The following is a 12,279-nucleotide window of genomic DNA, read 5'->3' on the forward strand; positions in this document are numbered from 1 at the left end:
TGGCCGGCGCGGGGACAGGTCTGTAGCTCCGGGTGCTGCCAGGGGCAGATTTCCAGACCCACGTCTCTGTTTGCTCCCTTCACGCCCCAGAGCCCAGAATGGGGGGTTTGCCCTGGGGGCAGGATTAGTCCCTAATCCGGACGCCCTCCCCGGCCCTGGCATTAAAGGGGCTCCGCTCCCGGGCGTGCGGTTTATTTATAACCCAGCGTGTCACATCCTCCCCCGGGGGCAGGGGGGCCCTTGCAGTGTTACACAACGCCGGGGTGTGTGCAGAGGGGGGAGCGCCAAGTGCCGGCTCTTCTCGGCCAGAAGGGTGGACGGGTGCAGAGGCACCAGCCGGAGGCATCCTGGGGCTCGGCTGCCCTGTGGCGCGACCCAGGGCTTGGCGGGGTCCCTGCGGCCTGGCCAGGGGGTAGGTCTCGCCCAGAGGCTCGTGGGAGGCGCTGGGCCTGGCTTGGTGCACCGCGGGTGGAGAACGGTGCCGGGATGGGCCTGGGCGCATGGGGACCGACGGGAACGGGCCCGGGGCAAGGAGAGCTCAGCGGGGCGAGGCAAAGGCCGCGTCGGACGGTGGGTGCCCAGCTCGAGATGCAGCGGGGCCTGGCTCCCAGGCAGCATCCCCCTCTGGTGCCGCCGGGAAGGGCAGGGCGGCGCTCCACGCTCTGCTCGGCTGGTTCAGCGCCCCCCTGCCATTCCTGGCTTCGCATCTGACGGCCAGGCCCCCCTGGGCCGGGCACGGCATGCACCCCTCCCCACTCCTGTACCGGCCCTGAGCCGGGGTCAAGCTCCCCACCCCACTCAGCCAGGAACATATGCCCCCGAGGAGGCAGGACCAAGGGGGGAGCCAGGTGGGTCTCGGCAGGCAGGGGCCCCTCCCCATACATTGGTTAGGAGTGAAACTGGGCTGGGAGTTTCCATCCAGTCCCTGTTCCCAGGTCCTTGAACCTCAGGGCTGGGGGTCCTGAGCCCCGGGGCTAGTCCTGGCAGCTGCAGGCTGGGCCAGGCAGGGAGGAGCGGGCCAGGGATGCGGGGGCCCTCGCACAGGGTGGCGACGTGGTGACGGGGTCGGTCAGGGATGCAGGCGACTTGGATTCTGTCCCAGCTCTGCTGCAGACCCTTCCCAGGCAAGTCGCTGCCAATGGCACTAAACCAAGGGGAGAGAGAAACAAAGCCGAGCCCGGGTCACTGGCACAGAGCGATGCGGATCTCTTGGCAAGCTGGGCACAGGTGAACACTGCGTGTTTTAATGCGGCTGAACGCAAATGTAGACGGCTAGGAGCAGAGAACGGGAGCCGTACGCCCGTGCTGACAGGGGAGGGATGCTGCCGGGGGAGCAGGGACCCTGACAAAGGTTTGCGGGTTGTGGTGAGTACTCAGCTGGACACGACCCTGTCTGGCGACCCTGGGCCCCGGAACAGGGGAATCTCCAGCAGGAGCAGAGAGGTGGTTTCCCCTGTGTTTGGCCCTGGTGGGACGCTGCTGGGAGCCTGGGGCCGGTTCTGCGGCCCGCTGGCTCAATCGGGGGGTCTGAGAAGAGCCAGGAGAATGACTGACAGGTTCGGAAGCTCCTGGGGGCGACAGACGGCAGGAGCCCCGGCTGCTTAGCTGAGCACAGAGACAGTTCAGGGGTGACTTTATCCCCGTCTGTAGCTGCCTGCGGGGAACAAATGTTTCCTGGCCTGCTCGCCAGGCTTGCCGGCTGGGATTTGAAGCTAGATAAATTCAGCCGGGAAACAAGGTGTAAGTTTTGCTAGTGAGGGTAATTAACCACTGGAGCAACTTCCCAGGGACCTGGGGGATTCTCCAGCACTGACCATTTGTAAACCAGGGTAGGAGGTTTTCCTAAGAGCTCTGCTCTAGCGATTCCCCTGGGGGCAGTTCTCTGTGTTATACCGGGGTCAAGGGGTGTCAGACCAGCCGGTCACCATGGTACCTTCTGGCCTTGGAATCTGGGAATCTCTCTGGGCCTTTGTTCCCCATCCATAAAACCAGGGTGATGAGTCTGCCTTGTCTGATAGGGTTGTTGTGAGCTCTTCAGTATGGAGACAGTCTGGGTGTGGGCAGCCCCCGGCGCGACGGGTCCCCAATCTTGGCTGGGGTCTGGGCAGCGCCTGGCGCGACGGGGCCCTGAGGCTTTGCTGGGATGATGCTCCAGGTGGTATGGACGGGAGTGTAACAGGCCATCTCTCGGGGAACACGGCTCTCACCAGGCAGCGCTGTGCTGTCCCACGGCTGCCCAAGGCCGGGTTCCTGGCACTTTCCTTTGGAGCTGCTGGGCCTGGCTGCAGTGGGAGGCAGGATGCTGGCTGGGTCTTGTGTGCAAGGGGCTGCTCTGGGCCCCTGCTGCAGGCTGACGCTGGGCTGTGTGGACACATCTTCGGCACCGGGCAGGTTCCGTAGGTCTCAGAGTCGGCGGCCTCAGGGAAGGGCCCCCTGGTGAATCTGGTCCAATCTGCCCACCATCTGCGCCACCCCCAGGGTCGAGGTTTGGCCTCGATTTGCCCTGGGCGTGGGACGCGCGAGGGCAGCCCTGGGCAGGACATGGCGCTGAATGAATCCACTGCTCTGCTGGTGCCTGTCGCAGCTGGAGGACTCCGTGTGCCGTCTGCTCTGGGGTGTCTCCTGCACTCAGTCGCCTCCCCTGTTAGATGGCACAGTCAGTGAATCTAACCACCAACCCCCACTGCCCTCCCAGAGCCGGGGAGAGAACCCAGGAGTCCTGGCTCCCAGTCCCCCCCCCCCCCGCCCTGCTCTAACTACTAGCCCGCACCCCCCTCCCAGAGCCAAGGATAGAACCCAGGAGTCCTGGCTCCCAGCACTAACCACTAGACCCCACTGTGTCGTCTCCAGCCCTACAGCACAAAGGCTGGGAGGGGGCGGGCTGGGCCCTGCTGTCCCCAGTGCAAAGATGGGCGGGCGGGGGGGGGGGGGGTTTCCTCCCCCTTAATCTGCCCCGCTGGGTCCATTCCCGGCAGGAAGTGGAGTCAGCCTGGCCATTTATGGTAACAAAACTAGGGACTGGCTGGAGAGCGGGAGCAGGATGGAAGGAGCCGGGTGGGGAGACATGTGTGCACACTTGCACATGGACACACACTCACACATGCACACTCACTCACATGAACATGCTGTCACAGAGTCCCCGGGCGATGCTCTGGAACTGCTCCCTACGAAGCCAGGCAGGACTCTGGGGAGTCTCCTCTCTGGGAGCAGCCTGTCTGCAGGACACACAGCTCACCCGGCTCCCACCTTCCTGGGTCTGACCTCGGAGCATGCAGCATCCTCTGCCCCTCCGTGCGCTTCCCACAGCCAGTCCGCCCAGGCGGGGTCCTGGGGTGGCCAGAGGGTCCTGCCCCCCAACTCTGCAGTCAGACGGGACTCTCAGCCAGCCAGTAAAACAGAAGGTTTATTAGATGACAGAACATGGTCTAAAACAGAGCTTGCAGGTGCAGAGAACAGGACTCCTCAGCTGGGTCCATTTTGGGGGGCAGTGAGCCAGACAACCACATCTGCCCTTCACTCCATGTCCCAGCCAGCCCCAAACTGAAACTCCCTCCAGCCCCCGTTCCTCTGGGCTTTGTCCCTTTCCTGGGCCAGGAGGTCACCGGATTCCTTTGTTCTCCAGCCCTTTAGCTCTCACCTTGCAGGGGGGAAGGGCCCAGGCCATCAGTTGCCAGGAAACAGGGTGTCGGCCATTGTCTGTGTCCAGACCCCTGCACACACCTGCCCTCTAGGGCTCTGCAATGATCAAACACCCTTACCCCACCCCCTGATACTTAAGATCTGCCTATGGGAAACTGAGGCACCCCACACTATTCAGAGTAAACATTAAGAACAGTCCCACTTCGTCACATCTCTCCCCCCTTCGAGATCGAACTGAGTGGGGTCACTTTAGCCGGTGAACTGGGGAAGTTCGAAGCCACCAACGTTCCCGTGGATGCCCCAGCATCTCTCCCATTCCTTGGTAGGAGTTACACCAGGCCCTTCCAGTTTCACGCCCTCCCTTAGGTCGGGGGGGTGGTCGATAGCACTTGCAGGCCGCATGTGGGAAGCTTTATGCGGCCCATGCCCTTTGGACACCCCAAAACTCCAGGGGGTCAAACTGGGATTGGGTCTTCTCCCCAACAAGCTGGCCAAACACAGCCACTTGGTTATAGGACTGTTTAACTTCCTTAACAGCTTTCACTCCATCTGAGACCTTCTCAAAGCTCTCCACACTGGGACTTTCAACAGGAAAGTCGGTGGATCCATTCACAACAGAAAATTTCTGGCTGTTAGGAACTGAAACTTTCTTGTTTAAATCACTTTCACACCCTTCAGTGGCAGTAAACTGCTTGCAAAGACTCCAGGAGGATTCCTTTCCCTGGGGCTTTTCTATGCAACAAGTCACCCCTCACAGAAATTCTGCTCTTACCCTCTTTCCCTAGGGCTTGCTCTAGAGGAACACTTTCCTGAGCAACAACAGACTCTTTCTGGGTCTCCCTTACATCCAGAATCACCTCTGGCCCATCAGGCGGATTCCTACACAATCCCCTTTCAGGCAAACTGACAGACTTCCTAGATAAACGGTCAGAAGCATTCTCCTTCCCTTTGCCACACACAAGTTCAGGAATCTTTTCCTTCTTGCTACAGGTTTCCACACCCTCAGTAGGTAACACAATCACATCACCTTCATGCTCTCCTTGTGCCCTGGCTAGGATCTCACCCTGATTAGACAGAGTTGCTACACCCTTTCCCAACAACACACTAGCAACAGGCAAAATACAAGCACCCGAATTGTCTGGTCTCTGGGATTACATAGACACTAACTGGATGCGACCTGTTACAGGGCCATTCTCCCGAGCAGACACAAACTTAGGACCCTTCCCTTCCTGGGCTTTAGCTGAATCCAGAACCAGCTCTGAGACAACTGCACTCCCCTCAACCATCACAGGCTGAAAGGCCCCTTCTGTCTGCTCCACAGACAAAGAAGAGCCGGACACACTTTCTCCTTTCCCAGACACCCAGCTTGGGATCTCATTCCCCTTGTCCCAGCACACAAGGCTGGTCACAGACAACTGCTTGGAGACCAGGGTAGCTCCCTCCACAGGCAAGTCAATACCCCTGACAGACACGTTTCCTTCCCTGTCACAATTCTCCACCCAGCTAACAGGTAAGGTCCAGGGACACTCATCTTCCACTCTCCTCGCCTTCCCCCACTGCTGACTAGACACAGCCATCAGCTCACAAGGCTGCCTAGGCTCATCCAGACTTTCCTTACCGAGCACCTTGCCACTCCCCACAGATCCCCTGCCCTGCCTGTGTCTCCCCCCACTCAGCTGGGGTCTCAGCTCCCACTGTGCTCAGCGCTGCCCTTGCTGTCCCAGTGGGGGTAGGCAGCGAACTCGCTGCTTTCCTCACTGCATCAGAGCCAGGGTGAGCCCCCTGAGTCCCCCTCTCCGGTGTGCAAGGGGGCGGGGAGCATCTCTCTGTCCCACCCAGCCACAGGGCTCTGGTTACAGGCAGGCAGGTAGCCTGAGCCTAGCCGCTCCTTCCCCCTGCCAGCCAGGTCATCTGCATTTTCACTGACCATTTCCCTCTCCACCGATAGGTTCCCTGGATTCAAATTCAAACCCTTGGCCGTTACAGGAACAGGGCCTGGATCCTGTTCCAAAGAGAGACAGTCACCCCACAACAGGGTCTCGTAGCTGGTGTCCTGGAGAACCCCAACGACCAGCCAGCCCCACTCCTCCTGGGTCTGCACAGGGATCTGGGCCATAGGCAGGGCGAGGGGCTTCATCCCTGGGACCCTCACCCAGCTCACACAGCCCCTCAGCATCTGAGGCTGCACCACCCAGGGCCTGACAACAGTTCTCTCTGTCCCAGGATCTCGCCACCCCAGGAATGTCTCCCCATTGACCATCCCCTTCCTCTCCCACTGGGGGTCCGAGGGGCCTGGCCCCAGGAAACTCCACACAGACATATAGGTTGGGATCAGGAGTGGGAGCCTGTCCACCTCCCCACCCATCTGGCTGACGGAGTCTATGGCCTTGGGACCCAGCAAGGGAGCTAGACACCGGGGCTTTTCCGCAGGGTCCCCCTGGTTCAAATCACCAGCCTGCTCAAAGGCAGTGAGGTGGGCATCCACATCCCCCCCTCCTTAACCAGGGGCAGCAATTTAGTCTCGAGGTTCCCTGCGGAACTGGCCCCCCGGGGTCTATCCCCACTCACCTCTGGGGGGTCCCCTAGGCCTCTCCGCTCCCCCACCGCCAGTTCATGCTGCTGCTGCTTCTGCAGCTCTTTGTCGGGCTCTCGCTGTCTCCCACAGTCCTCTTGCTCTCTCGGACTCAGCTCCAATCCCGTCCGTCTCCGATCCCCTGATGGGGAACCTGATCGTGAAGACCCTCGTCTGGTCGGGGACAGGAGTCTTGGGGGTGCCTGGCTCCCACTCCAGCTGCTCCCAGATCCTGCTGTAGCCCCATTTGGGGTCAGGAATCTGTTCCTTAGAGCGGTCATCCTCCTCCAGCTGCACGATGAACTGTGCTTTGGTGAACTTTCCAATGCTCAACCCTCTCTTTCTGCACAGGGTTACAATGTCCTTCTGAAGGAGACGGTGACAGGCCACTCCGCTCTTCCCAAGTTGTTGTGGACTCACAGGCCTGTGTGCTCTCAGCTCCCCACGGTTTCCAGGGAGAACCCCTCATGTGCCAGCCCTTCTCGAGGTCACCCCCTCTTTGCCAGGGTCGAGCCGCAGACTCCTCCGCCCCTTGGACTGCTCGCTGCGATCCCCAGGGGGCCCCTGTTACTGCAAAAGTCCTTCTCGCTGGTCACACACTCCCAGGGGTTAACCGCCCCCTGAAACCGTCTCTCTCTGAATCTTCAGCACACCTGGTCCGCGTCAATCCCCCTTCGTTTTACTGCTCCCCCGTCACTTACTGCAGGAAGCGCCATCCACGGGGTGCAGTACATCCCACCGCTGCCACCGGTTGTCACAGAGTCCCCGGGCGATGCTCTGGACCTGCTCCCCGCAAAGCCAGTCAGGACTCTGGGAGAGTCTCCTCTCGGGGAGCAGCCTGTCTGCAGGACACACAGCTCACCCGGCTTCCACCTTCCTGGGTCTGACCTCGGAGCCTTCAGCCTCCTCTGCCCCTCCGTGCGCTTCCCACAGCCAGTCCGCCCAGGCGGGGTCCTGGGGAAGCCAGAGGGTCCTGCCCCCCAACTTCGCAGTCAGACGTGACTCTCAGCCAGCCGGGGAAACAGGTTTATTAGACGACAGGAACATGGTCTAAAACAGAGCTTGCAGGTGAAGAGAACCGGACCCCTCGGCTGGGTCCATTTTGGGGGGCAGTGAGCCAGACAACCATGTCTGCCCTTCACTCCATGTCCCAGCCAGCCCCAAACTGAAACTCCCTCCAGCCCCTCCTCCTCTGGGCTTTGTCCCTTTCCCGGGCCAGGAGGTCACCGGATTCCTTTGTTCTCCAGCCCTTCAGCTCTCACCTTGCAGAGGGGAAGGGCCCAGGCCATTAGGTGCCAGGAAACAGGGTGTCGGCCATTCTCTATGTCCAGACCCCTGCACACCCCTGCCCTCTAGGGCTCTGCAAGGATCATACACCCTTACCCCACCCCCCAGAGACTTAAGAACTGCCTAGGGGAAACTGAGGCACCCCCACACTATTCAGAGGAGAAATTAAGAACAGTCCCACTTCGTCACACATACGTGCACTCACACTCACACACTCACGCACACATGCACACTCACACATTTGCACACTCACACATTTGCACATGCACACACTCACATGTGCACTCACACGCACTCACATGCACACACGCGTGTGCACTCCCATGCGTGCACACACTCAGCCCCCCCCCCCATTGAAGGCTCTTGGAAAGCTGCCCCAGGGAGCCCTGGTGGCCCGGGTTGTAGCGGTGCCCGTGGATCGGTCCACGTGCCCGTGGGAAGGATCCCGCTGGCTGCCCAGCGCCCCGCATTGGGGTCCCTCAAGCACAGCCCAGCCCAGGGTTCCCTGGTCTGCTCCTGGCCCCTTGGCGGCTCCAGTCGGAGCCTCGCGCTGCACGGCGGAAGTGGAGCAGGGCCTGACCCCCCGCGGCTAGTGATGCACGTGCCCCGGGCAGGGCAGGGAGCTGCTGGTGGGATGGGGGGGGGGGTCCGCACGGTGCTGGGAGCTTTGTGTGTGTATGCATGTGGCTGTCAAGTGTGTGCGGTGTACGTCATTGTGTGTGGGGGGGTGTTTGCACACGTGAAGCCGCTGCTAACCCATCCCACTGGGGACAGCAGGTGTCTGAGCCCGGAGCACGTTAGGCCGGCTGGGTGGAAGTGGCCCCAGGAACCAGCCCCCAGGGAGGGGGTCGTTCTCACTGGGGTTGGGGCTGCTCCGCAGCCGCGTCCCTGAGACCCAGCAATGCCAGGTCTCGGCTCTGCAAGTCCCAGCCCCCCCTGCTGCCTTGGCCCGTCCCTGGGGGAACCCAGCCTCAGCCCCGGCCCCACACTCCCTGCCGCGTGGTTCGCGAACACCCCCCAGGCTGGGTGCCCCAGGCAGCGCCGTGGCCCCCCGGTAACGCTCCCTGCTCTGGCTGTTACAGATGGAGATGCTGCCCCCCGCGGCCGGCTGAGGGGGCGAGAGCGAGGGCGGTCGCCCCGACGCCGGGATCCTGAGTTGGCGTGCCGACCGGGGGTGCCTGCGAAACCCCAGAAGAAGGGGACGTCCTGGGCCGGTCCTGCTGGTGGCTGAGCTCCCAAGGTACCATCCCAGCCGGGCTCCCGAGAGCACCCACCGGGCCGGGGAGGGCCTGGGCCTCGGGGAAGTGCCTGGCCCCCGGGGGCGCCTGCCAGGCCTCAGAGCCGCCGGCCGCCCCGCCATGCCCGCCAAGACCCCCATCTACCTGAAGCCCTCGACGCCGAAGCGGGGCCGGAAGCTGCGGCTGCGGGACGTGCTGTCGAGCGACATGATCAGCCCGCCGCTGGGGGACTTCCGGCACAGCGCCCACATCGGGCCGGCGGGCGAGGGCGACATGTTCGGGGAACTCTCCTTCCTGCAGGGCAAGTACGACCTGCTGCCCCCCCTGGGCCGCCGCCTGGCCTCGCAGAGCGCCCAGGCCGTGGGCCAGGAGCTGGCCCGGGGCCCCGCCGCCAGCAGCTACCGCAGCCTGCTCAAGAGCGCCGTCTCCCTGCCTGTCTTCAGCGGGGCGCCGAGCCCGGAGCAAGCGCCCCCCAAGCCGCCCCGGCTGCACCTGGAGGAGCTGCCCAGCAGCCAGCGCTCCATGTCCGTCAGCTGCGGTGAGGGCTGTTTCCACAGCGGGCAGGGCCTGCCCTTCTCCCTCCCGCACTACGACCAGCTGCCCTCCTCCGTCTCCTTCTCCGCCGACTCCTCCGAGGGCTCCTTCCCGGGCCCCTGGGGCCTGGGCTACGGCACCCGGGCCGGCACGGACACCCAGGAGCCCCCGTGCTCCCCCGGGGCCTCTGTCCCGCGCTCCGAGTCCCTGCTGGGGCTGGACCTGGACCTGGGCCCCTCCATCCTGGACGACGTGCTGCGGATCATGGAGGAGTACAAGCTGCCGGGCGCCAAGGCCCTGTAGATCCGTCCTCCACGCCATGGAGGCTCCTTGGCCCGGCAGCCCCCCGCCCAGCTGCAGGGTGCTGCCCACTCAGAAAACGCCCTGACCTCTGAGCCGCCCACGGCCTGGGCCCAGGAGGGGCACCGTGGCTCGAGCAGCCTGGGGTCTGTGGGGAGCTCCCCAGCCTGCTGGGACTGGCCCCCAGAGGGGACCAAGGGGCACGGCTTAGCCCCTGACCCATCGCGGCTCAGGAACCGGCCTCGGGGGTCGCCTGGCTGGAGGGGAACCCGGCGCATGGACACTCGCTCCGGCTCTGCCTGTCACCAACACCAGCTGGATTTCAGGAAGTTTCAGGCCCTCGGCGCTCCCTGCCCGGCTCTGCCCCGGGGCGGGCTTGGCTCTGGGCCGGCGAGGGTACGGGCTGAGCCGTGCGCTGAGCCCCGGGCTCCTCGCTCTGCGGCCCCGCCGCTGGGTTTTCCCGCAGCTGGAGACTCGCGGGCCCTGTGGAACGAGCTGGGACCCAGCTCGGGGATGCGGGATCCTGCCCCACTGGGCACAGAGCCCAGATTTAAACGCTAACCCCCCGACCCAGCCTAACCGCAGACCCCTCCCCCAAACGTCCCTGCTTCCTGCCATGGGCCTTGGCTGGCTGCTGACCCCGGTGGGGGGGCTCCCGAATGTTCTGGGGCCAGGGTGACCCATGTGACGCTCCACAGCAGGAAGGTCTGGGCATGTCCCCGCCCAGGCACGCAGCAGCATCCTCACCTCTGACCCCCCCTCCCACCGGGAGGGGCTGCCCCTGTCCAGAGCCCTCCCCCACCTCCCCCCACGTCCCTGCGCACGGAGCCCCGAGGACTGGGGGCCGCCAGGGCGTGAGGTGGGAAAGGACGGGGAGGGTTGGTGGCCGGGAAGGGGAGTGGGGAGACACACACACACACCCCTGCCCCCCCACATACACCCCTACACTCACGCCCCATGCTCACACACTCCATACACACAAACCCCCCCACACCCCCCTAGACACACACCCCCCCCTACACACACTCACTCATACTGTTCTTGGGTTGTTTGCTGCCAGCACCCAGCGGCTCCTGCATCTCAGCCAGCGGATGCTGCTGCCCTTCTGCGGGGGCCAGGCTGAGGGATGGAGCAGGCCGGGGGAGCGCCCCTGGGGTTCAGGCACCAAACCTTCCTGCCCCCTTGGGAGGGGGGCCGCCCCACAGCCACAGCCAGGCCCCCCCAGGTTCTGCCCTGGGCCCCTGCAGCATCCTTGGCAAATCCCAGCTGGTGACGCCTGCCCCTCTAACCACAGAGGCTGGTGCGTGGCTTCGCGTGGGATTGTCTGGCTGGCGTCTAGTTCTGGCCCTTCAGCAGCCCCTGCCCCCTGCAGAACGGCTCCTGCCCTCCCCTCGTGAGCCCCCCGCAGCGCATCCCCCCTCTGCCCATCACTGTGGCCTCTGAACCCCTCTCTCTCCTGCCCCCTGGAGTCGTGTGTCAGCAATAAAAGTGTTTCGTCCCCAGCGCCCGCTTCCTGTGATGGCGCCCGGCCCCCACGGGCGCCACAGGGCCAGCGAGTGACCCAGGCTCCCGACCGGCTGCGCCCCGGGCGTGCCCCAGCCCCACGGCTCTGCATCCTCAGCAGCCAAACAGGCCAGAACCCCAGGGTGCCTGGGAAGGGGAGAGCCCCTCCGCCTGGGCAAGGCTCGAAACAGCCCCCCCTCGCCAGGAGGGTCGGTTTCCCAGGGCTCTGTCCTGTGCTCCGGTTCGTCTCTGGCCCCCATCGCCGTAGAGCCGCGGCGTTGCCCTCACTGTGCCGGGTGAGGCAGGGCCATGCAGTTCCCTGGAGCCCGGACTTGGCCCAGGTCTCCCGAGTCCCACGGCAGAGCCCTGACCACTGGGCCACGCTCCCTCTCCACCCCGCTGAGAGCGCCCAGAGGGCTTAGTGCCTTGGTCCTTGTCGCAGCGCCTGGGCGGTCACCGCTGAGCCTGAGGGGCAGGGCTTGGCCCCCGGGGAGATGCCAGCACAGGGATCGGGGGAGACAGAATCAGGCTTCATGAGCCACGTTTGGCACCAAACTCCCAGGCCTGGTCTAGCCCTGAAGTTACACCAGGCTCCCCAACTCTGATTCTTCTACAGCTGAGGACAGAACCCAGGAGTCCTGGCTCCTGGCCCCACCCCCGGGAATTTGAACCGCTGCATTCCAGAGCGGGCGGTGAGTGTCACGGTGGGTGGCTGTTTCCAGTGGGTGACCCAGGGCCCTGGCATGCAGCGGGTGTGACAGGCCGCGCACCACATCACCAGCCTGGCATTCCTCGCTGCCCAGCGCACAATCTGGCCCTGTCTGTGCCCTTCACTCGCTGGGGGGGGCCCACCTCCTTGTGACCGTGACAATCAGCCTGGCCGCCCCAGTGTCCTGGGCTCTGACACACTCAGACGTGCCCCGGTGCACGGTGACAGCGTGCGAACTGTGCGCAAGTCACCACAGCTACGGGCCCTGCGCTGCGGGGCTGAGACATCCCAAATAGCCTGCGCTGTTATCGTAGGGTCTCCCGTGAGCCCCCCGGGCTGCACACATGGGGCTGTTATAGTGGGGCCTGTTACAGGCTGGTGACCCTTTGCAAGGAGTGGGGCTCAGCCTGGCCTGTGAGGGGGCAGTTGGCCCCCAGCTGATCCCGGTCTGAGCAGTAGTTAGCACTAACGAGCCCAGCTGTGGCGGGTTCCTGGGG

At 63.8% G+C, this 12,279-nt stretch overlaps 1 protein-coding gene across 1 annotated transcript; it reads left to right on the forward strand.

Annotated features, from left to right (window-relative positions):
• The first annotated feature begins 290 nt into the window (after window positions 1-290).
• Window positions 291-11,026, forward strand: LOC144278925 (cdc42 effector protein 2-like). The gene is made up of 2 exons (XM_077840308.1): window positions 291-412; window positions 8,581-11,026. The coding sequence occupies exon 2, from the start codon at window positions 8,857-8,859 to the stop codon at window positions 9,571-9,573; it is 717 nt and encodes a 238-aa protein (XP_077696434.1). The 5' UTR covers window positions 291-412; window positions 8,581-8,856; the 3' UTR covers window positions 9,574-11,026.
• The last annotated feature ends 1,253 nt before the right edge of the window (window positions 11,027-12,279 follow it).

Source organism: Eretmochelys imbricata, chromosome 23 (assembly GCF_965152235.1).
Source record: "Eretmochelys imbricata isolate rEreImb1 chromosome 23, rEreImb1.hap1, whole genome shotgun sequence".
Lineage (NCBI taxonomy): Eukaryota > Metazoa > Chordata > Testudines > Cheloniidae > Eretmochelys > Eretmochelys imbricata.

What these genes read in the sequence shown, in the direction of transcription:
- LOC144278925 (XM_077840308.1), top strand. Translation starts at nt 8,857, where the DNA reads ATGCCCGCCAAGACCCCCATCTACCTGAAGCCCTCGACGCCGAAGCGG.